General features: G+C 40.6%; 1 protein-coding gene across 4 annotated transcripts in view; it reads left to right on the top strand.

The window, feature by feature from the left end:
* NECTIN3 (nectin cell adhesion molecule 3) overlaps positions 1–27,892 on the top strand; it is a 157,958-nt gene that overhangs the window by 56,370 nt on the left and 73,696 nt on the right. The window contains exons 8-9 of one of the 4 annotated variants that reach the window (XM_042031558.1): positions 2,387–2,449; positions 2,927–12,519. The exons of 2 other annotated variants lie outside the window; for them this stretch is intronic. In XM_042031558.1, the coding sequence (XP_041887492.1) occupies positions 2,387–2,449; positions 2,927–3,103 (240 nt within the window). In that variant the 3' untranslated portion in view covers positions 3,104–12,519. Of the gene's footprint in view, positions 1–2,386; positions 2,450–2,926; positions 12,520–27,892 lie in introns of those variants that run through there. One more of the 4 variants, XM_042031559.1, reaches the window with a different exon arrangement.

Raw genomic sequence — 27,892 nt, 5'->3', positions numbered from 1 at the left:
AAATGGACTGACTGGAATTTGCTATTCTGGTTTCCAGTGTGTGTCTAAATCATGTCCACATCCACTGTTGGTAGAATTTCTCAAGCAAGCAGATTTTTTGTTTGTTTGTTTAAAGAACATTAGCTTTTGGTGGAGATGGGACTGTTCTTGTTCCCCGTCTGTGTTTTACCTTCTTGTGTGGTGAACTCATGCTCTTAGCTCAGGTGTGAAAGAGCAATGCTGCCGGCTGAGTGGTAAATCACAGAAATGCAGATTGCATTTAGGACTTGAGAAGCAAAAGCAGTGTGACCTTAAGGGCAGGGGAGGACACTTTGAAATGGAATTACAAGACAAAAAGTTTGACAAACTAAAGTTGGAAAAATAGACCTGTGAAGAAGGTGAAAAATAACTGTTGGAGGAGTGGAGAAGATAGGAATTATTATATGATTTTTTTTAAGTAATTTTACAATGCATGTGGGGATCACATTAAAACTTAAACAACTCAAAATTGCTTCAAAACTTGAACTGAACAAATGTGGAAGGGTAAAATGTTAAGGGGAAGGAGGATAAAGTAAGAAAGAATGAAACATTACTGAGACTGGGTTCTCTTCAAAATAATTTTTGAATGTGAGAATATGGATGTGTGATGACTGCAAATGTTACCTACCTGTATGAATACTTGCTGTGGAGGGACTTCTGCACAAAGACCAGCAACCTAGCTACTTCGTGTTCTTGCTACCACTGTGAGACTGTTGGGAAAAGAAGGAATTGCAAAACAAAAAATACATACAATTATGCAAAGATGTTGCTTTGGCCTATTGTGCCCCTATACTAAGTGTGGCATAAAGGAAGAACTTAATTAGGAGTGATGATACCACAGTGCAAACCATGCCCTAAATCATAATTCTTAGATGGCATTGCTTGGTGTGACTTAGATTGGCCACTAACTCAGGTAGTTGGTGAATTCTGGATGTTTGGAAACAGCCCATTTCACAAATGAAGTTGTTCTATCATAATGGTGAATAAAAAAAAAAAATTTGAAAGAAGGGAGACTTCAGCGCTTCTGCATGAAGTAACTTCTCATCCACTGCCATTCCCAAGTCCTTCTCAGGGCTGCTCTCAGTCACTTCCCTGCCCAGCCTGTGTTTCTCTTTATGATTGCCCTGAACTAGGTGCAAGACCTTGTGCTTGGCCTTGTTGAACTTCATGAGGTTCACACAGAGCCACCTCTCAAGCCTGCCAGGGTCCCTCTGGAGGGCATCCCTTTGTGTCCAGTGTGTCACCACACCACACAGCTTGGTGTCATTGGCAAACTCACTGAGGATGCCTTGATCCCATTGTCCACATTGTCAAAAAGATGTTAAACAGCATTGGTCCTGATACAGGCCCCTGAGGAATGGCACTTGTCACTGGTTCTCGCTCAGGCGTTGACCCACTGATGGGCCATCTCTTTGAGTGTCCATCCAGTCAATTTTTTATCCACTGAGTGGTGCACCCATCAAATCCATGTCTCCTCAATTTAGAGACAAGGATGTAATGTGAGACAGTACCAAATACTTTGCACTGGTCCAGGTAGGTGACATCCATTACTCTTCTTTCGTCCATCAACATTATAATCCTGTTATAGACAGCCACTAAATTTGTCAGCCTCAATTTGCCCTTAGTGAAACCATGTTGAGTCACCAACCACCTCCTTATTTTCCATATGCCTTAACACAGTTTCCAGGAGAATCTGCTCCTTCACCTTGCTGGGCACTGAAGTGTGACTAATGTGTAGTTCCCCAGGTCATCTTTGCTGCCATTTTTAGAAGTGGGGGTCTTATTTCCCCTTTCCCAGCCAGTGGGAGCTTCATTGGCCTGCCATTACTTCTAAAATAGGATGGATAGTGGCTTAGTCACTTCCTTTGAAAGTGTCTTCAGAGCCTGCAGATGTATCTCATCAGGTGCCATGAACTTGTTCACATCCAGATTCCTTGATGGTCTTTAACCTCGTCTCCTACAGTGGGTGGTTTGGCTGGGGTGGAGCTAATTTTCTTCACAATGGGGCCATGTTTGAGATTTGTGCTGAAAACAGTGTTGATAACTCAGGAATGGTTTTTATTGCTGCACAGCATCAGGACCTATTCTGCTTCTTGTACTGTCCTGCCAGCAGATGGGCTTGGAGTGTGCACAGGAGATTGGGAGGGAGACAAGATATTGGGAGAGGGAACACAGCTGGGCCAGGTGACCCTGACTGATACCCGTCTTTTTTCCACTAGCCATTGGATTGTAAGAAGGATTCTGAGTGAATTAAGACACTTCCTAAGGCAGAGTATATTTTGGGATGATTGGTGTTTTTTGTATTAACCAAACCTGTTCTGCAGTGTTGAATCTTGACTTGTTTCCCCTGTAACTTTTCTTCTTTCAGAAAGAACATTTTGTGTTGCAGAGCCAGTACAGAGAGAAAGATGCTGGAAACTTGCAGCACATGGTAAATAATAAGATGGCTTGAATTCCTGATTGAAGCTTTGATTTAATCTCATTCCATAAAATAAGCTTACAATGTTGTTTTTCATGAACAAAAAAATATTTGACCATCCTGGTCAAAAATTGTTGGATGTGTGGGTTAAGTGGAAAGTGGCAATACCATTTTAATATCCTATAGTAGTTTTGCTGACTAATTTAAATACTTAAATACTTCAGCTTTCATTTTTTGGTGAGTAACATAAGGCAGAGGAGTGTTGACAGACATTTTCTTAGTTGGTGATTTGCTCTTTAGATTTATTGAGCTTTGAAACAAACATTTGAGGTTGACTCTGTTAGTGGAATTTTTAAGTCCCTATTTCTTTATACATAGGATTGTTTTGGAAATCATGCATCTTTGATTTTGCTTAAAGCTTTACCAAGAATAGGAATTGCAGGTTCTATACATGAACTATGAAACTTATTACTCCTTGTGTGTGTTTAGAAAGCTGTGAATGGAATGCAACTTACTTGTGAGGCTGAAGAGCCACAGGAACAAGAGGGTCTTCAGCCTATGTATCCTGTTTATCAGCAAACTTACTATAAAAATTGGAGCAACAGATACCCACAAAACTCAGGACCTGGAAGAGTCTACATCAATCCAAGGGAGCATTATGTATGATTCTGTACCCAGATGTCTTTAACAAAGGTTTTATTACCTGTTGACTGTATGACCTTCATGTCTTGTTGGCTTTCATCTCTAAAATAATTGGGGTTTTTTTTCATGTGTGAAGAAATTGTATGGAGAATTTTATATAGGTAAACCATATGGAATTTGAGACTTAACTTGCCTTTAGTCTTTGGTATGTCTGTGTTTTTGTAGTACTGTCGACCTGCCCAAAGAAGAGAGCCACTTACTTTTATTAACCTTCACAGTCATAAGATGTATAACCTATATTAATTGTTTGGCACATGCTGAAATGTGGTTAAGCTTTTTCACTGGCTGTCTCTGAGAGCATTCTCTCTGGATGTTTTACAATAACCTTACCTGTGTTAAAGTGACTAAATATGAGCAAGGCAACTGAATCCCGTGTGACATTAGCAGTCTCAGGCTGAGGCATTTTTTTTCCATCTTAGAAAACTTGGGATTATTATGATTTTCACTGGCCTTAGCTTTTGATTTCTTGACTAGCTCTACCTCTCTCAGTCAAATGAACAACTAGACTACCTCTCAAATACTGACTGGCTGTTCCATAAACTACACTGTTTGTCTTCCCACCTTGTTAAAAGTGAAGCAATTGCCTTTACATCAAAAGCTTTTTATTATCTATTGATTCTGCCTGTTCCTGGGTTTGGTTTTACAGTTACATTTATATGAAACTTAGTTGAAGGAGGTAGATGACTAGCAGACAACTTTTTGTAAGTGTCTTGTGAAGCTACATCTTACCCTTAAACTGTTATTTAGCTGTTTTCCCAAGTATGACTCCTATTTTAAATGCTGCAGAGTTAATTTTCCTTGGTAATAAATACATTCCTTGTTTTTTTCTCAGTTTGCAACAAAACTGCCTGTGATGTGTTCTTATGTCTTAGCAAAAAAGAAAAGCTTCAGTCAACTTCAAATGCTTGTCAGCAGTGTCCTTTAATCTTAACCACTTGTGTGAAGTAACTGGAGAATGTCCTGATGTTACCCACAGGAATCTTTGAATGTCTGTGGTAATGGTTAAAAAATGTGCTCAGGATCTTTCTAGAAAAATTAGTTTTCCTGTGGACTAAAAAGTAAATATTTAGCAAGTAAAAAATGTGTATATAATGTATTAGTGATGAAATGAGCTCACAGGACAATCTTAAAATACTTTAAGACAGCAGAAAAATGAGTTGTGTCTAAAATTTACCAGAGAAACTTAACAGACTTTTGTATTCTCTAAATACGTGTGCACGTAAGTACAGAATGGTGATTTTTGGTCCGCTGACCTGAAGTACAAAGTGTTAAGAATGGCTGTGTCATGCTGAACTAGCTGTTGTACAGAACTGAACATTACTTCTGGGATATTAGTGTGTTCCTCTGCAGATGTTTGGATTTAGTGGTAAGAGTCAAGCGGTAGAAGGAGCAGAATTGAAAGCTAGCATGGGTAAGTGTGCTGTAGGCAGGAGGCCATTGTTAAACCTGCATTCAACCTGCATTTATCTCCATCACAGGACAAGTTAATGAGATCCCTGTCCACAATAGGGCCAGGTAAATTAAATGCTTCTAGCTTGTTACAGGTGGCAGCTAGAAGATTATGGCTTGGGTGCCTGTGTTCTGGACACTGTAGAATTAGGTATTAGCTGTTCTCTTGCTAAGCAGCTTTCTGTTAAATGATGTGGTTGAAATTGACAACTGAAGGAATGGCAAAGAAAAAGGTTGGAGAGAACCTGTTTTTTGGGAGCTATCTTTGAAGCACTGTCACCTTGCTTTTCTCTTAAGAACTGGGCATATTCATGTAAATTGAGCAACTGTTTTCAATTTTAAAGTTTCCTGCTATATTTGAGACCTAAAGAAGGGCTTTGTGTCCCCCAAAAATGTTTATCCGTAATGTTAGTCAAGTGGCTACCTCTTTACGTGAGCATTGCCTCACCTGTCCTTACATTACTGCAGCTCCAAAAAGCATCAACTGTCAGAACATCGAAAGAAAACAGTGTCTTGGCCAAACGAATGGTAGAACATTGAGATGAACTATACTGCTTAAGATAATTTGATCAATATTACTGAGCAAAACTTCATACCAAAAATACTTGAGTAGACATTATGGAGTGGTTCAAAACTGTTGCTGTGGCAATGCTTCCTCTGCATTCATTAGTACAATGTAGCGGTATTGAGCAGGTGATCATTTCAGTGCCTTTTATGTTGGCAGATGGTGCAAAAAACAATTATTTTGGGTTCAGACCTCTTTTACTGCTTTTTATTCTTATTTGCAGATTTTTTTTTTTTTGAAGAGTTATAACTTTGAGGGAAGGAGGAAGGAAGAATGCTATCAACAAAGCTATAATTAGTTTTTTAATTTGTAAATTAGCTTAAAAAAGAAAAATATAATCTAACTGTGTTGTTCAAGTTATGTATCAACAAACTACAGAAAGCTTGACTTGCAAACTACCAATCAGGATGTAGTTTGCCCTAAAGTCATTAGGGAAATACATTATCACCTACAGTTTTATTACCTGTGAGAAATGGTTTCTTTGTAATCTGTTCAGGGACATTTAGTGTATTAGGTTTTTGAAATGTTGCTTTTAGTTTTAAGTGTGGCTGGATTTGGGGAGATTTTTGGGGAGAGGATTTGGCATAGAATGCTTAGAAGAGAACAGAAACAATGTCTTCTGAGTAGGATTTCTCACCAGTAGGACTGTACATATAGAAGTAAGTTTGATCTGCTTTTTTAAGATGTAGAAAATGTCCTTTTTTATTTTTGTACATTTTCAAATGCTTGTATTTGTATTCTGATGGGAATAAAAACATTCAAAATATAAAATTTTCTTCTGTTGTTTAGATTTAAGATTGCTTAAGGTCTGGAAAAATGCATCCACTTTTTCGGTGACATGTTTCTTCTGTGGTTGTATATGCAGAGCATGTGTTTTTTTCCTAACAGTACCGCTTTGGAATATTGTGGTGTTGCATGCTGAAATCCTTTCAACATTTGTCGTACATAACAGGAAGCATTTAGTACTGTGTGAAAATCCAGCACTTGCGTGAATTGAATACCCAGAATCACTGGTGAGGGAGGTAGGGAAGGAGGAGATGATTAGTAATTCACATCTCTACCACTGATAAATGTAAATTGTCCTCTGCCCAAGTATCTCTAAATTCTACAAGGTAGTCTAATCATAAAAAGTATAAGATTTAATGTTTGGACTATGTCCAAAGTCGTCATGGATACAATACAAATGAAAACTAAGAAATTGTACTACTAGAAGAAAGGAGGCACTCAATGAGATATTATTAAAGGACTACCACTGTTCAGTCACAAATGATCTAATGTATTGTGTATCCAGCTCAAGGAAAGCCCAATAAAAAGGTGTGATAATTCATGAAGAGTGGAGGGAAGGTTTTTGCCTTCAGAGTTGTTAACTTTGCCTTCTTTCTGGCCATGTTACTGCTCTTTCCTCCTCTGAGGGATGCAAGTTCAGGTTCCATGTTGTTATATAGGTGATTAAAATGTATTACAATAACTTTTTAATGCCGCAGACCTGAAACTACTCTATCTGAACCACTGTGTTGTATGAAGGGTGAGTGAGTGCCGGACCAACAAATAGTTGCAGAACAGACGACATTGTTTTGACAACTTGGGTCAGTTCAGAGGTTGCTGATGAGGACAGGTAAAGCTCCAGGTGAAAAAAAGAAATATCTGTGGTAGTTAGCTGCTCGATTGCCCTGTGGGAGGTGGTCTGGGGTTTTTTGTCCAGCTGTGGTACATGTCCAGAGTATTGGGAGACTGGGTTTGACCTTCTGACAGAAGGTAAAGATGTGGTATTTCTGCATTTATTGAAAGGTATGGCATTCTTCTTGGTGAATAGCTTTATACTTTTAGCTGAATCATATTGAAAATGCACAAAAAGTGTATTGTGAATCTTAGTAGTAATTATTCAAATAATGTGATAAACCCAAGTAGGATGTGTTAGGCATTTTAATCTGCACTGACAACCCCTCAGTGAAATTTTTTCTATACTTGTTTTCTGATCTTAGTTGAGTTGATTTTATGCTATATCTAACTCTGGATCCTTCAATTGTCACTAGAAAATAAATTATATTTAAAAGCCTGCAAGTCAAACTGTGACTCTTTTACCCTTTGTGGGACTAGTAATCGAGACTGTAAATTGGAATTTACCTCACTATTTTGAGACCAAGTTGGAAATCAAGTAAACTCCAGCTTCCTCATCAGCTGAGATAAATTTGAATCTGTGCAGGGCTACACACTGAGTATGCTAAATATATTAAAACGTCATTTCAATTTGACTGAGTTTAGCCACAGATGTATTGTATTCCAATCTAAAATGTACTAGGTTAAATTAGACTTATTATCTAACAGGCATTTACAGGAAATAACTTCTCTAATACTGATTGTCAGAAGAAGTTTGATATGCTATAAAAGATTCCACTGTCTTTCTTTTTTTCTTTTTGTCCTTTTCCCAATGTTAAATTTTATTTGTTTATTACTGTTTTGGATCTCTGAATTATTACTTCTAATGGTGTTGCTGCATTAGATCCTGTTCCTAGGAAGGTGTGCCTGCAGGTTCAGTTTCCCTGACACTTCATCTTGCCTGTACTGTTAAGAAGTCTTATAGTCCTCTGTATGACTCAGATATTCTGTACTTCAACAGCTCCATTCCTTGACAGCAAAGTACTTTGGGCCAGTATTGTTTACCCAGTTCAGCTAATAACAAACTCCAGAAAATGACACTTTCCCTGCTGATGTATTGGCTGTATGCAGTAGGAAGTTGTGTGCAATGCAGCAGTGTACCCACAAAAGATGCTTCAGCTCTGCCTTCTGGCTGGTCAGGGGAGAGGCAGACACCTGTCTAAGTGTGGTCTCCACTATCACCATAGTGTTTCGTACTAACAAGAAAAAGAATTCAGAGATATACATAACTTTTCTGGACTGCCATCATAATATGGGAATAATTGCTTTCAGGCACTATTTGTGGCAAATGCTTAATTCCTTATCAAGTATGGTAGACTAAACATAGAGCATTTGAATTTCTGTCTTATGTTTGACTAACCTGGCTCTTTTAAGACCAGACTTCAGCCACTGATGTGACTGCTCCTATTAAGCATACAAACTGAAGGAGCCTGACTTTAATCCCACAACTAACAAAGCTCTTTGCTTCTTTGACATGAATTGAGAGGTAAGAGAGAAATGGCTATGGGCAAATAAAATGTCTTTGTATTAACTTTACAATTCATATTGGTGGATAGCATCAAATGTAGATTGGTTTATCCAGCTAGGCTAAGCAAATGGACAAAAGGCTTAAGGTGGCCAGAGGAAGGAACACACTACTTCAGAGTACAGTGCTTTGTTAGTAATGCTTGTGACATCTCAGTCACAAGCATTACTTTCATCTGGATCAATTTCCCGTGGCCATAAATACTGTTAATGGCCCTGCATTAGTAGCAAAAAACCCAAATATTGGGCAAGGCAAAACAGCTCACCTGTTTGGATGTGTTTTGTGTTGGTTCTTCAAGAAGTTCTACAATTGGCTACTAAATGTTTGGTTCTTAAAAGTCCCACTACCTTTAACTAAAAAGTCAAGCCATCTGCTTTACACTTCCCCCTACCCTGAATTTTTCCTGGGTGGACTTCACACCTTAAGTCATATGGCACACATGTATCTACTGCACATAACAAAATTGAGTGGTCTCTTAATTTTCTAGAATTGGTGTGGCCATTTCCAGGGTTTGTGTGGACAGAAATACGGTTTTCCAGAATCTCACACTGTGGGATTGTTACTTGATCAGCCAGCAAAGCCCCTGGTGTCCTCTGACTTCGTACACTCAGTGTTATAAACCAGAACTTGCAAGTTCTCCTTCTTGCCTCTGTTCTTTAAAGGGAGCTTTTCACACTGTGTTTCATTCGGTTCCATTGGGGATTAGTAATGAAAGTATTTCACACTGAAAAGTTGTCAGCCATCTTAAAAATGCCTACTTGTTTCTGTTAATTCGGCAAGTTGTCTGTCTTCTATCCCTGCCCTATACCTTTGCTCCTTCTGTGTCCTTAGGGTTTTTATTTGTTCAGTCAACTCGTATCTCTTTTTCCAGCTGGGAGAGGTAGCAGTCTCCTCCCTAGGATTTCCATTTTTGTATTCTTGGCTAAATTATTTCTCACTAATACACCTAGTTAGGGCTTTATTAACAAGAAAATACCTAACGCAGTTGTAAGATGGAGAGTAGGTTCCATTTTGTTCCATATTTGTCTCTTACCTTTCTGCTCTGGCTTCTTGGGACAGTGTTAGTTAATTTTCAGCTCTATATGGAAATGTTTGAGATCCAGCGTTGCTGAATTCTTTTTCTCCTCTTTCATGTTCTGTAACAGCTTGAGGGCTGTGGTGTGTCTATGTTTAACTCCAAGAAATTTTCAAAGTGGAAAATGGGAAACTTGTTAACATCAGCTATTCTCGTTATAGCTGGACAAATGAAGATGATGAGGCATTGCAGATGGTTAAATCATCTGACTTTCAGGTGATACATGACGTAGAGTAAGCAAGGAAAAAGGCAAAAATGGAATGGAGCTTGGAGGAAACAGTTCCTGCTTACACAAGAAGGTGATATTTAGACTACTAGCCTATTGCCTTCTTGAGGCAGCATAGGTGGTGATAATAAAGCATAATAAAGTATAGTATAATAATAACATAATAGTAGGGCTACAAATCAGCAAACAAACAGAAAAATATTGTTCTCTGTCAAAGCAGTGACTCTCTGTTTTCTGAAACAAATTTCAAATGAACCAAAGGTAACCACTGTCTAGAAAGCGCCTCAGTTTCGGATGTGTCCTAATAGCAGGAAGAATCTGGTTAATTTGAATGTTGATGCTACTTAGATGATTGTTGCAGGTTATAGCAGGTTATCCCAAAGCCAGTTTGGAGACAAAGTGAGAGATTTAGAATTGTCACTTTCAAATGTGTTACTATGAAATCACATCCAAGTTTCACCATCTGCTTAACATGGGATCTGTGTACAGATTAATTAGCCACATAGCTGTGCCCTGTTCCATCCAAAGATTCATCTAGAAAGCCAAAGATAATTGAATTTCTAATGTCACTGATCACACTCAAGTGCATGATTTGCACAGCAAGTGTAACTGACCCCATGGGTATCTATGTGAAATAAAATGCCCAGTGGATACTTGTATCTAAAAGCATTGATTATACAGTAAGTAGTTTGAGTTACTGTATTGGGAAATATTCAGTCTTTTTGAATTAACTAAGAAAATCTATTCTTTAAAGAATGCTGAGGGAGGGGTGTGGAAGAAACTGCTGTCAAGACCCCAGAATACAAAGTGTCAGCTGAAAGTAGAAAACAACTTCAACTGAATAGCTACAGCAAGAAGTGGCATTGGCTTCTCTTGTAATGGAAGCTTCAGCTTTTAGGTAACTTTTCCTCTTGCAAGAATACCTGAAGATGATTCAGAACTCCGCAAGCCTTTGCTTGGAAAAGCCATCAGCCTTTTGTGTTTAAAGACAAAGCCAGGGGCTGCTCAATGGAGATGTCCGAATGCTGCAGGTGCTCACTGCACCTTTGGCTTTCCCTCCCACTGTCCCTGTCTTGAGGCTGCCTGGGAACCTCGGCAGAAGGGCTTCTGCTGCAATTCAGCTTCTCTTGACATCAGCATTTGGAGCTGATACTAATTGACTCTGGACTGCTTTCTGATGCCCCTTGCTCCACCCCATGCCCTCTGCTGATGCTTTTAGCAATATTTTGAGGTTGGTTTTTTTTTTTTTTTTTTAATTCCTAATGTTCTAGAGTTAAAGGAGCCAATGTTGGCGAGCTTCTGAGTTGATGACTTAAATAAACTATGGCAGACTACGGTATGATTATGTAGTAGCAGGCTAAGGGATGCCTGTTTGGAGCTGCTTTGGATCTACTCCAGCACCATTTGAAAAGTACTGTTTGAAACACTAGCTGATGTGTATTAAAAGGAAGAGCTTCCTTAGGAAACCACATGGAGTCATAGAGGTGGTAGTGCATTTTTTCTGCTGTTAATGTTTGATTGCAGCTCACAGCATAATGTTCATAGACAGATGACATCTTAATTTGATCACATACAATTCATATCTTCCGGTTCCTTAATAGACATTCGGTAAAGAGGGGAAAAAAAAACACTGAGGTGATATGCAAGTAAACTTGAATCTGAAATGAGCACATTAAGGGCTATGCTTAATCAGTTTATATGGGAGTTTACTGATAGTTTAGACAAAAGTCAGACAAGCTGAGCACCTACCATTTTCTGCTGAACCATAGAGGTGCCAAATCTTGCCAAAAACTGGGAGGAAAGGTTTTTAAATTACATTGAACTTGCCCTAACTCCAGTTGGCCTAGTTGCTGCCTATGCAAATAAAAATATTTCATAGCATCCATTGATGCTACACAGTAATATTTCTTTTTTTTTTTTTCTTTTTTTTTTTTAAGATTCAGGGAAATAAGCAGAAGATTCTTGTAAGCTTCCTACACACAATATGTATATGACGAGATGTATGTTGATTGATGCAGTTCAGGAAACCGTCTGTTCCCTGTCACAAACTCCATCTTGGCATTTCTTACAAGTTTAATTGTATCAATAATAGCACACTCCAACAGCAAATGTTTGCTGGCTTTTATAACTGGAATTTTGGAATCCTCTTGGAAATCTAAGTATTTTTCATATTTCTTCTGAAGCCTGTTTACTACTTCCTCTTACAAAGATAGGCTTGCTGCTCCTCTGCATTTAACTAAGCATTGCTTTGTTTACTTGGAGATGGAAATTTAATTTTGAAAGATCAGGTCATTCTTGCCCATGCTTGACTGACATAATTACCAAGTTCTAAACAAGACCCCTCTATTTAGGGCTTTTTATTAACCTGTCCCCTTCCCTTTGTGACTTGGAATATGAAGTCCTTTTACTGAGCTCTGTATTTTCTGTAAGTCTGTGCATTTAGCACGTGTATTTGTTTCGGTTTACAGTTAATTTAGACTTACTGACACACCTGACATTTTTGAAGATGAAACTGAAAGAAAAGGGGGAAAAAAAACCCACATCAAAAAAAGTTACCAAACTGGATGCTGGCTGGTATATGCTACCATCCAAGTGCCAAAAGAGCATTTTAAGGGCTGCCACTGAAGTCCCACTTGTTTACTGGAGCACTAAACAAATAAGGCTGAAGGGAATAGTGATTGTTGAGGACTACTGTGCATCTGGATAGCACTCACCCTGTCTCAAGATAGCTTCCGTTGTGTTAAGAGCTTGTATCTCACCCTGATTAGCAACAGGAAATAATTAAAATATAATCAGGCTCTCTTCATTAGAAATGTTCTTGAATACTTCGAAAACTGTCAAATAACTGTCTTCAAAACCAAATGTTCCTATAAATAAAGTAAAAGAATAATGCTGTGTCTCAGATTTTCTTTTCATGCATGTTTGACTCTAATACCTGGATAAGCACACACCGGTTTTGTAAATGCAGAAGACTGAAGCATTTTGGATATTTATACAGACTCATGCTAGCAGGGCCAGCTCTTCCATAAGGCTGAAATTCCCGAAAGTCACCATTTGAAGTCAGCTGGTGAAGGGATAAAGATGGAGTTCAACCTAAGTGTAAAATGTATTTAACTCTGAGCCATTGGTACATTAATACAGGTGTGTTGCTTGTCCTGCTGTTTGGATCTCCCCTGCCTTGGGTGAGTGCCCAAACTGAAGTCTTTGTTTAGACAAAAAGTATCAAAAGTACCTTTTTGTGTTTTTCCCTTTATGAATTGCTTTGCTGTTATTGAAATGCTTCTTGTTCACAAAATATGTTCAGTGAACACAGAGGGCTGCCTACAATAGGTTTTATGTATCTTCAATTAAAACAATAAATGTCAGGACAAAGTGATTGTGCTTCCCCTTAGGCCTGTACAGGCAGTTCCAAAGAAGCTGGTGGTTACTGCCAGGTAGGTGGTCAGTGCTGCTGCCCTCATTAGGTCTGTGATTGCCTGGTGTAATTATTGAGCAGCTTAACATTTGTGCAGTCAGCTGGAAGATAAAGAGGACTATAAAATGATGTGACCCTCATGATGCAATGCTGCTGTGCCCGTTCAAGTGAATTTTCTCTTTTGAAACGTAGCTTTTTCCAGTTTTTTCCTATTTGAGAGAGCCCTGTGTGTACAGTGAAGTTGCTTACACGTAACTGAAACACATCTTTGTTTCCCAAATTGCAAACCTTGGAAAAAACATAGATTAAATTCTAATTTGCGCTGATACTGAAATTTTTCAAAAGAATCTAGGCTTCCTTTCAGCCTTTGTGAAATCTGAAGATGCGTGGTTTTATCGTGAAGTGAAACCTAGTTGCATTTTGCAGTCTTTGTGAATTCTGCACATCAGATTACCGGGAAAAAATTGTCCTACAACAGGAGTAAGTTTTAGGTTTATTTCTGTGCTGTATCAAGTTTGTGTTCTTCATCAGTATCCCCCATCACTCATGTCTTTGCCCTTAATAGCTGTGTCTCAGAAGTTTATTCAGCTATAATATTTCCTAATAATTAAGATTTTTTTTTTTTCTGAAATTTTCCATGGTTTTTTTTCTGGTAAGTGAAAGTTACAGTCTAGCCAGAGAATAGATCTCCCTTCAATTATGTATTTGTTGATAATGCCACTTCTCCCCACTTGTGTGAGTGCACCTTGGGGTGCAAGAGTGAACTGAGGAAAGAAAATCCTTTTACATCAGGATGAGACACCTTCAGGAGCTGCAAATGGTACTGTAAGGGACTCCCTGTGCCTCCGTGTGTGGTGGTCTGTCACAGGTGCAGAAGCTGTGAGACGATGCAGCGCCTCTGTCTGAAGCTGATGGCTTAGCGGGTGATTTCGGTTAGTGTGTCACCTGTGTGAGCCACGCTGAATGTGCCCCGTGCACCCCACACGTCCCTGCTGAGCACCAGGATGAGCTGTCAGCCCTGGCAGGCTGCTCCTGTGCCTTTGAAGCTAAACCATATGGAGTGTGAGTGCAATTAAAGCACTACTGTTTTTGCAGTTGCTTGCAGTTCCAAGTGACTAAAGATGCCCTGAGTGCTTAAGGAATTGCTTAAAATATAATGATGATCATCTTAGTGAAAACGGGAGAAACTGGTGGGATGATTTTCTCAGAGTTATAGATGGTGCCAGAATAGCCTCCAGAGACTGAGCTGATGGTGTGAATTTACAAATGAGGAGAAGGTTCTCTGAAAAAAAAGTGTCCTACTTTGGCTTCAACTGTACGCTTGCTTCATTTTGGAAGTCTGGGATTTTTTTGTCACCCGTAAGTCACTACAAGAGACTTGCCAATTTCTGTCTTCTATTGGAAGGGCTGAGATAGAGTGCTCCATGATGGGCTTCACAGAGAGAGGCCTTTTCCCTTGGCCTGCTGACCGGGGCACGCTGCTGCAAGATGGGGTTCACCGAGGCACCCAGATGTTTTCCTGCAGAGGCCAACACTTGCTCTGTGCTTTCCCAGTTCCTGCATTTTATAATGTATGGCTCAACTTGAGCTCCTGTACCTGAGGAATTGAATCCTGCTGTACACCTGGTTTGATACACATGTGCTGTGCATAATAGTTCTGATGGGTAGTGGTCACTATACTTCAACATTGATAAAAATGTTGACTCTCTTAAAAAGGGAAAATTTTCTTTGTGTGTTTGGTCATGCTGTGGGTGTGTGGTTTACTTGTCACACTTCAGGGTATGGTTCACTCTTTGCTGCCATGGTAATGAATCAAAGATTATCAGCAAACCAGCAGTTGTGGTAGGTGTAGCTGCACTACAAGCTTGGTCTCTTACAGTGCCTTTAATATTACTTAAATGTGTCCAGAGACCTGCTCCAGCTAAAATATTGTATTTCAAAACAATAAAAATAAATAATTTGTGGGTAGAAAAAGGAGCAATTATGTCATTTATTGCCCCTATTTCTTCATAATTCTGTTGTAAGGACAGAATTACTTTAGCAAGTGATCACACAGCTTGGCTTATTGTAACGTGTAGCTTCATAACAGGGATAGCTTCTAGAAAATATATGTATTGACGAGTATAACTAGTCTTTTAACTCTCTCATGTATCTTGGGTAACTAATTTGTAACTTAGACATTTTACACAACTTTTCCCAGAGTTCAGGAAACTGTCTCTTAACTTGTAGGTGTATTAAACTCCTTGTACAATAAAATCATCTTTCACAGTACTATCCCTGAATCTGCCTCACTGCTGTGTGCAGATATGGAAGGTGGAGGTACTTGAAAGGCAAAGCAGCCTGATACAGTGAATTCTGCTGTCCTGCAGGTGTCATCCCCTATTGGCAGAAGTTGGATATAATCTGGTTTAGGTTAAGTCACAGGTGGATTTTGCTCTCAAGAGTCACTGGAACACCCAGATTCAGGGTTTATGGAAAGAAAATCCAAGGGTTATGAGTGGAAAAGGATATGGCTCGCTATTTGTCAGAATAAAGACTGATGTACTTTGTGTGCCAAGTCTAGCTAAAAAAAAGCCAAACAGCAATGTGCTATATACACACCCCAGCTTCCAGGAAACAGCCCCTGAAAGCAGCATGATGGAGTTGGGGAACAAATTGTATATTGTTGGGCTTCATAAATAATTATGTCAAGGGGGAGCACACTACAAGAGTGCAGAATTTTAAATGGTGCGTTTTATTCTTTTCTCAACTGTTGATCCATTCTGCAGTTTCTGAAAACATGAGTTTTGACCAGCAAGGAAAGAGTAAAAGGTGAAGTTTGCTACTTTGGGTGAGTGGCTCAGTCTAAGGAGATGTGTTCATCCCATTTGTAGTGCTAGCAGGGGAAGATGGCTGTTCCCAGACTTTACTAAGGCTGCCTGAAAGTAACAGTGCAAACAAGCTTGTGAATGATGTGATGAACAGAGAAAGAGGGACAAGGATTAGTTTTAGATTGCTAGTTAAACATCCAAGCAGACTTCTGTTGGAAACTTACTTAGGTAACATTTCTGAACCTGGGGACAAATGCAGTCTGAACTGACAGCAGCAACTGAAAGCATGGCTGCTGAATTGCCCAAGCTATAAAGGAAATCAGAGAGAACACGGGCTACTTGTTTCTTTGGGTGTAACAGATCTTGCACTGTGTAACTCTCCAGCCTTTCAAAGTGCTTACTGTGGCTTTGAAATTTTTTGTGTAGTGCCAGACATTTTATCTGTAGAAGTAAGTAAGTAAGTAGTAGCTGTGCTTCCTAGAGAGCTGAAATGCTTTCATCTCTGGTTTAGATGATGGGTAGATCAAAAGCCTAGAGGGTGAACTGTTTCCCTGTTGATAAATGATTGAGCTCTGAGGCATTGGTGCTTGGGGGAGGTGAGTATGTGAAAAATGTCCCAGTAAATCTGCTGGGACATATGAAGTACTTAAGAACTTAAAAGTAAGACAAGAGAGATTTCTCAGGCTGTGAAAGTAAGCTTCCCTACTGTCACTTCTAGCTGCTCTTATATTCACTTCACTGACTGGCATCTATAAAGCTGTTGTTTTGTGGAAGGCTGTTTAAACATGTGGTGGCTCTGCTGGCTGGGGACATCCTGATTCCCGCTTACAGGTGTATTTGGTAAATCCATACTATTTGCTCTTACGATGAATTGTCTTCAGTTTGAATTCTGCCTTCCTGGTGTATGGCCTCTGTAGCCAGCAGCTGTATTTCTCCCTTGCCCTTCTCAGGGCTGGGTTAAGGAAGTTCATCTCTCTGTTTGCAATACCAGACTATTGCATGTAACCCCTAAAAGACAAATAGTTCCTGAGCCTTCGGCTCGCCTGCTTCATTGTGAGCACTTGCAACTTTGGTTTTCAAATCTCTTACCAGATACTCCATCAAATCTCACACATAGCATCCATGCTCTAGTTAGTGTTATTTATTAAAATGCAGAACAGGGTGGGGGTTTTTTTCCCCATCCAGACACATGGGAAACAGTATGAGGTTCTTTAGCTGCATGTGGTTCCTTTGCCACATGTGGTGGCATTGTAAGTGTTCCCAGGGGCTGACGGAGTAATTAACCTGGCTTTAATTATTTGAAATACTATATTTGGAGAAGGAGGATACATAATATAAACAATGAGGCATTAGGATGAAATTAATTCCATCAGAATGGCCAGGAAGTCCTGCAGAGCAGAGTTGTAGTGCACTTGAAATCCTACCAATTAGTGCCATGAGTTCTCTGGGCCTTGCTCATGTCACTGGCTGGTAATCTGCTGGTTCAGTAGAGCACCTTAAGTCAGGCTTGGCTGGAACTGTAATTGCCTGTTTTCCCTCACCCACCATTCTTCTGTGGCCTGTAGGGCACCTGCTGCCAGGGGCTTACTCAATGATCTTGAGCTGCTATTAAAGCCTGGATGATTTTGTATTTGCGATAGCTCATAGTTCTATACAGATGCTTTGTTCACCAACAACAGGGATGGGAAGCTGGTGGTCCTAACAGCAATGGTGTCTTTGGAGGAGACTACTTCAAGAGCATGCAGCAGGATCTGAAACCTTGTTTAACTCACTTAGAAGGCCCTGCTGTTAACAGTGCACAGGGTGTCTAAATGACACCCCACTCCCAGCATTTTTCACAGTAGAGGCACGTCTAGTGAAGATCAGGGGTTAGCCTGTGCTTCCAGGGACTGTGGGGTTCCTGTGGCTCCCCTGGCAGGGACAGAGAGATGAGCCGCAAGGAGCGCTCTTGAGATGGGAAGGCTTCTTCTGGTGGGGATCTATTATTTTGTACAAATAATGAGGTGTTTGCTATACAGGCAAGAGAATGTAGCCACCCTCATTAAGCTACTTGGTGGGCAGAAAGCAAAGCTTTTGTCCCTGCTCCAGTTAATTTTTCACAACAGAAAATCTTCAGTAGGGGATGTTCGGAGCCAGACTAGAACAGAGTAGCCGTTGTTAATCCTGAATTTAGCAACCCCATACAATGGACTTGTATGGAAAACGAAAATTTGGGATTGGCTTTTTTGACTCCATAGTAAGCATTCTCATATTACTTACTCTCCTGAGGTTTTATGTCTTCTTACAAAATAGCAATAGATGCCCAATTTATTGAAGTAATGAGGAGATATTTGCAACTTTTAACTTTTTCAACATCAATAACTCTTTACAAGCCAGGTAGGGTCATGGTAATTCTGTCTGATTTTGCTATGTGAGTTTAATGCTTTATGGCAGCTTTGATGTCTGCTAAGCCTCTATTGTTCTGCAACTCAGAGGATTTAAGTGCTGGGCAAGTTATTAGGTGTCTTGAGTGTGTTTCAGCAAATGTACAGACTGTCTTAGGATCTTCCAACATAGCACCTAGGCTTTAGACTGTTTACTATTTCTTATTATTGCTGCAAAGTATTAGGTGTCGGGGCATGGTTGAGCCAAACAATGGGAACATTTTAAAACAGGTCCTCCTGTAAAGGGGCAAGAAATAAATGGTAGCTCAGCTGTTTAGATGAGGATGAAACCTGAAATGTTCTATCCCTTCCTGTTGGCTGGCTATCTCACATGTCTGAAATAATGAGTCAACACATGACTAATGAGCTGCAAGCCCCTAGCAGAGGGCCAGCGAAGCACTGGGCTGCCAGGCACTGAAGCACAGCACAAGTTGGACAAACAGCTCCTGTCTCATAGGATTTGCAGCCTGAGCGCTCTCGCTGCTGGTGTAGCTGAAATCTGAGGGTTTGTGGGTTTCTTCTCTTTCTGAAACTAAACTTCACAGATGAATGTTGCCATGGAGAAGCGCCACCTCATCATCAAGGGCAGACGATGAACTAATTAATTGCAGAAATCTGACTGCAATAGTGATAATACCCCTGGGATATAAAACAGTTACCATTAAATTCAAATAGCCATTTTCAGGGAAGCAGTATTTCCTTCAACATAATGTAGTGCTGGCTAATCAACTATGATATGAAAATTTAGGCACTGATGGATGTGTAACCAAGAATGTGGATGCTCAGCTAGTTATGAGTGAATAGATACATCTGATTTCTGCCTCCATTTCTACAGATATGGGTATAGGAAAATGAAAAGCTTCTTTTATGCACCTTTGGAGCGCAAACTGAAGATATGTAAATTTTTCTTCCTTTCCTTGACATTTTATTATTGGTAAAAACATGATACTCTAATGCATGGAACTTTCTGATTGCCATGGGATTTCTACATAACAGTTCTCCCTCTCTTTTTTTCTTGCTTTCCCATTTTGTTTTTGTCTAGGAAAGTCCTTAGCCTTGTCTCTGCTGTCCTAAGCTGCTTGCTGAAGAGCACTATTAAGGAGCAAAATGTAACAGGTTTAAATAGAAGTGTTATTTTAAATCTTGCCAGCATGAAGACATTGATCAAATTATATCAAGGGCAAATTAAGAATGTTGAACTGGAGAAAGAGGTAAAAGATCAAGTTTCTTGCAATTTGAAAAGGAGTTTTTAGTTGTTAAGGAAAGCAGGTTAGGCATGGGAGGGAGCCTGCCTTTGCCATGGCTGTGGGAGGAGAAAAATGAAAGATGCCCCAAACAGCACATGGGCTGGTGTGTCAGATGGGAGCTGGGATGTCCTTTCAGTGTACTCTGCAGCTCAGCACATGCAGGCTCCTCAGTCACTGCAGAAAAGGGCAGAGAGCATTTCTTTACCTAATGTTCAGAAATGCCTCTGAAGCAAAGACTGAAGCTTTTTTAGAAGAATGCAGGGATGCATCCTTTCTGGATATAAGTCTAAAGTGGCATGTGCCATGCTTGCCCTGGTCTGGTTGTATCCCTTGCATGTCTCCTCCTGTACCTCAGTAAGCAATGTCAATCTGTAATTACAGTGGCAGTATCTGGAAAACCAGCATCTGGACCTTTTACTGAATAATAAAGGAAGTTCCAACTAATTAAAAGGTCCACAAGAAATCCTTCACAGTGCCATGGCATGTTGAGTAGGATGCTTGCAAGGCTCTTTAACATTCTGTGTAAATTGAGAATTTGCCCAGAGTGTCTGAAGATGCATTTCTGCAGCTGCTTTAGTGTTTGAGCTTCACTTTCAGCTCTAAAGGCGGATTTGTCAATGCCTAATGAGGTCTGTCTGAGCTCCAGCTGCGTGTGCCATTGCAAACAGTGCTGGCCTGTCCCAGTTCTCTGGTGGCTCTAAGTAGGAAAGCAGTGTACTAATGAGGGGGCTTGGCTGTGTTTCCTGCCCCCCTTCTGCAATTAGGGGCTGCCTGGCTGGGCAAGGAGGGGAGCTGGGTGCTGTGGGTTGGTGTTGGCTAAGGGCATATGGAGAAGGGTGACCTTGGAATGCAGGGAGGAGGGTGTCCTCCTGACCAACATCTCTGTGCCTTGATCAGACTATTGATTGTGGGGGAGTATGTTCAGCAGGGAGGGCAGGCCTGCTGTGGGGACACTGCGAGGCTGCAGCTGTGAGCCCAGGAGGGAATGCACAAGGACTGGCAGACGTCAGGTGGCAAACCTGTTCTGTTCTGCATGTATCTGCAGCAAGAGGAGCTGGCTGTTGTTGCAGTGAAGTTACTGGGCTGGATTAACCAATGGTTTGAACTGGTGAGGCAAATGGTGCTTTCTCAGGACTGACTGTCATACCAATGCTTGAAAAACTAGTCCATTTGTAGTGAAGAAAGGTAAGAGAGCATGTAAAGAGAGCGGGCATTTGCAGAGCAGCAGACCTCCCTACTTGGAGATCATCTTACTTCTAAAAAAATGCTTTCACATTGAAAAAAAGAATAGCAGATGCCTCCTTCTCATGGTTGTCTGCTCATTTTGCCCAGTTATTGCGGTAGGGCCGAATGGAAGTGCATTTGCACAGGATTCCTGTTCCTTATGCTCTGTAGCAATGAGCTCATATATTAATGTATCCCTTCCTGGAATAACTCTGAGAAGGGCAGTGCCTGTAAACGAATGGAAAAACTAGTAGTCATTGAAACATGCTGAGGGTATTCTGGTCACAAGACAACACTTGAATGCAGATGAGTAAATAACAGAACAAGAAATTTATGAGAGGCTGCTGCTTGTGGTTAAGGAACCGGGAAAAGTCAAATTAGCATAGAAATGGATATGCATAGATTAGAGGAATGAGGAAACTAAAGTTGCACCTGTACTAAACTGAATTGGTAGGATAGATGGTTCCTACTGACTGAAATAACAGGAGTTCCAGCCAAGGTCATTTTGGAAAGCACTTACCTAGAGGCTAATACAGCCTTTATGCTGCCGGAACAGCTCTGTTGGATTCAAAGCTGGGAATTAGATGCCCTAGGTGAGCTCCTTATAGAGAACAGCGATAGCAGTGCTGAATTCAAAAGTCGTACAGTGCCACATGGTAAACCAGTAACAAAGGCAGGTAACAGTCACTTCAGTTGTCTTGCCTGATAAGACTGAGGGGTTTGCATCACACTGACTTCCAGAGGCTAAAACAAGTTATCACTGTCTTGCTGCACACCAGAGTGATCTCCTGGACACCTACCCTCTCCTATCCTGTGTCACACCATGCCTCAAAGCAGTTCAAGCAGCTAGCAGACTCATAAAAATCTTCCTCAGGAACTGGAACTCCTCCAGAATGTTTAGATCTGGCTTTCCATCATATATGTTTTCCAAAGACTGTCCTCTGTGGAGTACATTTGTACCAGCAGGCAAGAAAAGCTGAAGAGAGTCCTGGGCTACTTTGTATTAGCAGAAAGAAATTCTTTAGAGGAACAGGTGAAGTCATAAAGATGTTAAGGTACAGATGTGGTGGAGGTTTTTTTCCCTATTAACAGCTGATTTCTTTTGGTTCTTGGCATAATTTTCATTGTCAAGTATCATCTTTAATTCAGTTATAATTGACCTCTCCTCACCCCTTTTTATGAGAAGCAAAAAAAGCTTTTTCAATAGAGAAGATAAAGGCACTTAGGTGGAGTGTGAATAAGCTTGAATCTGAAGCACTGAGGTATTTGTCTTTGTGATCAAGTGATGGCCTCTCAGTTCTGATGTTCACCTATGAGAATATCTGTCCTGTTTCAAAATTCTGCATATTTCTGACAAGACACCCCTTTTCACTTGACTGTGTGATACAGAAGTTGCTATTTTTTTCATTTTAAAAATGTTGGAGTTTCTTCTAATTTAGAATTTCTGGCACGTAAAATGCAATTGTGATCTACTCCATGGGAATACTCAGGGTGTGGGTGTATTCTCCAGTGTTTTTATTTCATGTAAATTGCTTAGGCCAAAGGAGCCATGGAGTAAAGCTTGCTGAGCAAGTAAAACTTTGCCCATAGAGCTTTCTGGTTGCTCAGTTTACTTGCCTTGCTGCACCTTCAGCAAAAACCAACCTCTGAGACACGTTTTTACAAAGCAGGTTCATCTCTCCCTGTACTAAGGAGCTCAGCTCAGTTCATCCTCCTGTTTTACCTACTCCCCACCACTGCCTCTGCATTTTGTGACTTGCCACAATACGGAACAGTAGTTTGAACTCAACCATGTAGTGACTGATTTTTGAAAGAGGCTGTACCAGTCTCCCAGCTGCTTCCTTGCACCAGGCATCAAATCCAACAGTTCATCTTGTCTGCTCGTCACAAAACTGACAGCTGAGTCCACTCCAATCTACCAAATGGGTAGTTTATGGAGGTGTTATTTTTCTGGCTGGATCAAAGGTTTGCACTGCAGCCACCTGGCTGTTCAATCCAGTCAATGGGAAGCAGTGCGAGTATTTAGGCAGCAAGAGGCACATTTGGGCAGCCAGACCACCCCTTTGGCAGTAGCCTCCTGTTTGGATGACTTAAGCATGTTCAGTCTGAAAGTTCTTACCACTAAAATTTAACACCTTATATTGGCCTAAAACTGAAAAGATTTAATTAGTAAAATCATTTCAGTAGAGTAATCCAGAGACTTTATTGCTGCTTCTTGATAAAGACCAGACACAAATTAATTAACCTGATTGGAATTACTGGCCCTCAAAATCTTTCTTCCAGGGAGACCAGTAACTACTGAAAGAAAGAGATAGAGGAGGGTCTTGAGCAAGTTAATCTGTGTAAACTTTCAGGAGTTAATCCATGTCTGCTAGAAATTGAAAATACTCCGTATTCCAGTAATTCTTTAGAGGGCTAAAACTGGAACTGCTTCTCAAAGTAAACCAATTCATTGATACAATAGTTTGGGTTTGTGTTGCTGTACCCACGGTGAGAATCTGGCCAGGCTATGCAAAGCCTTGTATCAAGTGCAGTCAGAAGAGATTGCACAATGCACAGACAGGTGGAAACAAGACTACGAAATGGGAAGGGAAATGAATTTTCCATGTGCAGTTCTGAACTCTTTCGGAAGGGTTCTGTTGCATTTTCTCACAGGGGTCAGTAGCAGAAAAGTTACGCATGTGTCAGTGGCTGAGATTTATTCCCCATGACGATATTAAGGCTCACTGGAAATTACAGAAAAGTTCTTTAGAGGCCAATAGTGTCATGAGGTGATGTTCTCTGATGCATAGATGCTGGGTTTGAACATAAAGTTGCTACCTGTAAAAGTTTGATTTAAAAATCTCCTTCCTTACCATGGAAACAAATCTCTTAACTTGATTTGTTTAGGCTTGAATCTGTAACAGCTATTATCTCTCCCTAAGATTAGCAGAATGATCTCTGAGCTCAAGGCAACCTGGTGTGTGGTTGATGTTGTACAGGACATGATGAACCCCATGAGTGGTGCTTGTGGCAGCAGTGCAGCATTTTAGAAATGTGAACATGCAACCAGGCACATTAAAGAGCCACCTTTGTCAACAGCTCTAAAATACAAGTTAACCAATGCAGTCCTTGCACAAATCACTGGCTGGTAGAAAATCTGTCCTCCAAGTTTCCTCCTGTGAACTTTTTCTTTCACAGTAAAATTAATCTTAGTGAATGGCACACTTGCCATCTCTCCTACTGAATTATATATTCACTTCCAGCACTTAGTTGCTCATTTGCAATCCTGTGCAGTTATGTATGCATCAAGGAAACTGTTTAGTCTGAGGAACTGCTCAGGCTGCCCACATCCAAACAGTTTGGCCTTCCTTGGAAAGAGGATGTTTTGGAAGAGGTGGTCTTCCTTCCTCCCACCTCCTTTGGAACTGAGGAGAAAAGCAAGAGGAAAATATGGTGTGGAAAAGTGATGGGTTTGGGCTCAGAATGGAAATAACAACCGTATGAGTGTTGGATCCTGCAAAAGGCTGAGGAGCTGATAAATCTGTGTGTGTCACTGTTCTTGTGATGTGGTTGTGATGCCTGCATAGCAAAGCCAAGGAAGGAGCATCTGTGAAAGAGAAATATGAAAACTCAATTTGATGTCACACTTGAAATCATGGCTTGGGATCTGGCTGATAGTGCTGGTAAATGAGTAACAGGAAAGCCTTTCAGGATAAAATTGATGCTGCTGTTGTGAATCCTGCTGTCCAGTGTACTGTCACTGTGAGCTTGTTCCAACAATTTTTGGACTGAAGTCTGAACCTGCTTACTAGTTTTTTGTTTCTTTAGGGCTTGATATAGGTCCATTTGCTGCCATCCTGGGTGGTTTTTTATTAGCACTTTTAAACCCTGTCTTAATAGCCCAAGAGTGTGTTCTAGAATCTGCCACTTGTGGAGACTAACATGATGTATTTTCCCTGCACATCAAGCATGTCTATTCTGTTTCCTTTCCCTAACTCAACATGTGGAAAGGAGGGGCCAATTTTCCATAGTGTATAGCTGTGTCCCAGAGGCTGGTGACTGTCTCAATAAGATGTTCAGACTCTCACAGGAGTGGCGCTGGAATGTGAGGCCCTTGGGAAGATGCCCCAATGATCTCCTGAGAAATCTGTACTCCTGTGTTTTGCAGCAGGGTGGGTCCAGGATTTGCACCTTTTTTCATCAGCCTCCTACTTGCCGCCACCAAGGACTGGAGTAAAAATAGAGCTTAAATGACATAGTTTTAAGGGGGGGGGGCCCCCGGGTGGAAGAAAAAAGCACCAAGCTCTGTGTTCTTACTGTTTTTGTGCTGTCGTTTGAGCATGAGTGATGATTGACAGCTTTTAAAATTCATGTGCTCGGGACACTGGCCTGGGGAGGCTGATCTGCAGACAGATGCTGTTGTGAAGTGTGCACGTAGCCCTGGCTTGTCATGGTATCACAGGGTGCCAGGAATGCTTGTAGATGAAGTTAATACCATGTGAGCTGGCAAACAGCAAATTCTGAGCTAAAATAATTAATAATCAATGCTGTTGAAAATGAACTGTTGAAAAATTAGATTTCACAGAATTTCTACAGGGTTTTTTGAAGGTTTCCTGCCTTGTTGGGAAGGGTGATGCCATCAATTAAACTTCAGCGGCGCTCTGCCAGTACGGAAGGTACTGCTGGTGTGCTGGGCTTGTAAACAAAGATTTGTTTGTGAAGATACTGGCTTAATTCCCATTTGAACTCTTCTGGAAAGATAGTAGGGTGATATGTTTTTCTTTGCATTGAGCTTTAAAATTATTCCCTGGTAGAAATGGAAATGAGAAAAAAGTATTCTGGCATAAAAGCATTTTAAAATAGCTTCTACCTGGAGTCAGCAACCTTTTTGGTGTGCCAGATAGCAATTTGCCTTGCCAAATTATAGGTGAAACATGCCTGTAAACGGGGCTGGAGGCTGGGATATTGCCTCTTGGATGCTGCTTAGCAGCCAACAAGCAATGTGTTGTCCCTAAAAGAATGCTCCTGGCTAACCTGACTCCAGAGCGTGCCCAAAGCTGGAGGCTGCTGCCTCTCCCCAAACACCACGGCTTCCACCAGTGTAGAGTGTCACTCCAATCTTCTCACTGGCTGTGTTCCACAGGCAATAAAATCCAGAGATTGCATTGACTGATCTCTGTTGTGAAGCTGGATCAAGAGAAAATGGCAGCACAGAGGAACTTGCCAAAAACACCAGTCATGGAACTCATACATGTAGTTGCCTATGTGGTTGCAAAGTCTATTAGATCTGGACACTTAAAGAAACTACTTGGAAAGCTGTTGCTCAGGCTGGAAGAGATTTTCCTTTAAAAACTTTAAATTAATATTTTGGGAGAAAGGTAAGCTTTTCAGTTAGTGTAAATAGTGATAAGGAAATCATAAAAGATAATTGCAAAGCCCAAGCATGTGTTAAAAGGAATGAATCATTGTGTCTGGCTTCTTAAAAGTTATTGTATTAATACTCAGTGTGTATTGACATAATCTCCAGGAAGTTTTCCAGCAGTGTTTTATCTCTAGCATTTTTGGATCAATAACACAAAATTAGAAATGGTAAAGCTTTTTCTCTAATGGCCACTGCTGACTGGCTCAAAAAGGATTCCAGTCAACAATTTTATTCAAAAGCCATTGTCTCTAACTGTAAGATGCTGATTAGTTATAATAATATGCTGCCAAAAATTGATGAGTCATGCCAATAGTCAGATCAAGAGGTTTGAACAACAAACCTAAATATAGCAGATACAAACAAATTGGAGAGTCTGAAGTCTATTACCAAGGGCATTGCTAGCACAGCTGTTGGAATACATGGGGGAATATAATAAAAATTGTTTGCAATACAAAAATGTCAGCAAAAACCTGTTGTTGTCTCTTACAGGGATTGATCTGACAAATAACTCAGAAGCTTCTAATTCAAACACTGGTCCCAGGGTGCTTATTGCACATGAAGTTTAATTTTTGCTGCAGATGATCAGATTGGATTCTTCAAAATCTGTTTTCATATTCCCCTTTTCCTTTTCTATTTCATTTTTCCATTTGTAGAAGTGGGCATCGAAGGCCTCTTCCTGAGACTTTTCAACCTCAGAGCATGTATCATGAAATGTGGTGTAGAGCCCTGAGCAGATTGTAGGAGGACTTGTTGGCTTTGGCTGTGCTTAGATGTTCGGAAGGGGAACTGCATGTGGACAGCAGCTCTCCAGAGCAGCAGGGGACATGGCCCAGGGACACAGATGTCTCAGTCTGCTCTTGTGGGGCACAGGGAGATGACGGAGTCTGCACATGGATCTGTCACACACCACCTGAGAGCCTCTAGTGACAGAAGAATAAAGGAGTGCCAGCTGCAAAAATTCAAGCAAGAAACCTGGGGAAAACAAAATCCAAATGTGACTTGGTTAAAAGAAGAGAAGCAAGTGAGCTGCTGGTTCATCTGCTAAATATAGAGGAGAGGGAAAGCCTGGAAAGACTGTAACTGGTGACAATGGCATATCTGTGGGTGTAAGAGGCTGGAACATGGAAATGCACAGCTTCCCCTAACAAAACGAGTATTTACCAACCTGTCCAAACATTAGGGGAATCTTTATATGTAAAAGTGCTGCATCTATTCACTTTGTTTTATCTACTGATAGTTTAAGTGAAGGGTTTGTGTGGATCCAGGTGATGCCTTTGATGCCAGTGCAGGAGAGAAAATATTAAAACACTTCATAAAACATGATAATGTTCTTTTTTAGAGTTTATATCTGAAACTATCCTGGAAAGTAAAAATGTTGCCAAACAGTGGCCTTACACTTTTGCTTATATGGGTGTAAGGGAAATAAATATGTGGTTGCAGAAAAAGCTTTGCTGTGAGCATTTGTTAACTCCGATTATCTAGCAGGGGCCCAGGGTGTGTGCAGCTTGTCTCAGATGGCTCAAAGAAGCCTCTCTGCCTAAAGAAAATAATCCAAAATAAGTGTTTGATGGAGCAGCTATTCTTTTAGAAGAAAGGATTGCATCCCTCTCTGCTTCATTTAGAGAATGGGACTTGCCTGAATTCCAGCCTCCATTTCTACTGCTGGAGAGTGGTGTTTCCGTGCTTTTCTTCCCTCAGCTGTAGCAGCTGAAGAATTTGGGTAGGATCCCAGAT

This window comes from Corvus kubaryi, unplaced genomic scaffold (assembly GCF_017639235.1).
Source record: "Corvus kubaryi isolate FWS band 111438036 unplaced genomic scaffold, C.kubaryi_AGA036_p1.0 37341, whole genome shotgun sequence".
Classification (NCBI taxonomy): Eukaryota; Metazoa; Chordata; class Aves; order Passeriformes; family Corvidae; genus Corvus; species Corvus kubaryi.
Note: the sequence above shows the minus strand (reverse complement) of the source record. Positions and strands in the feature narration are given on the sequence as shown.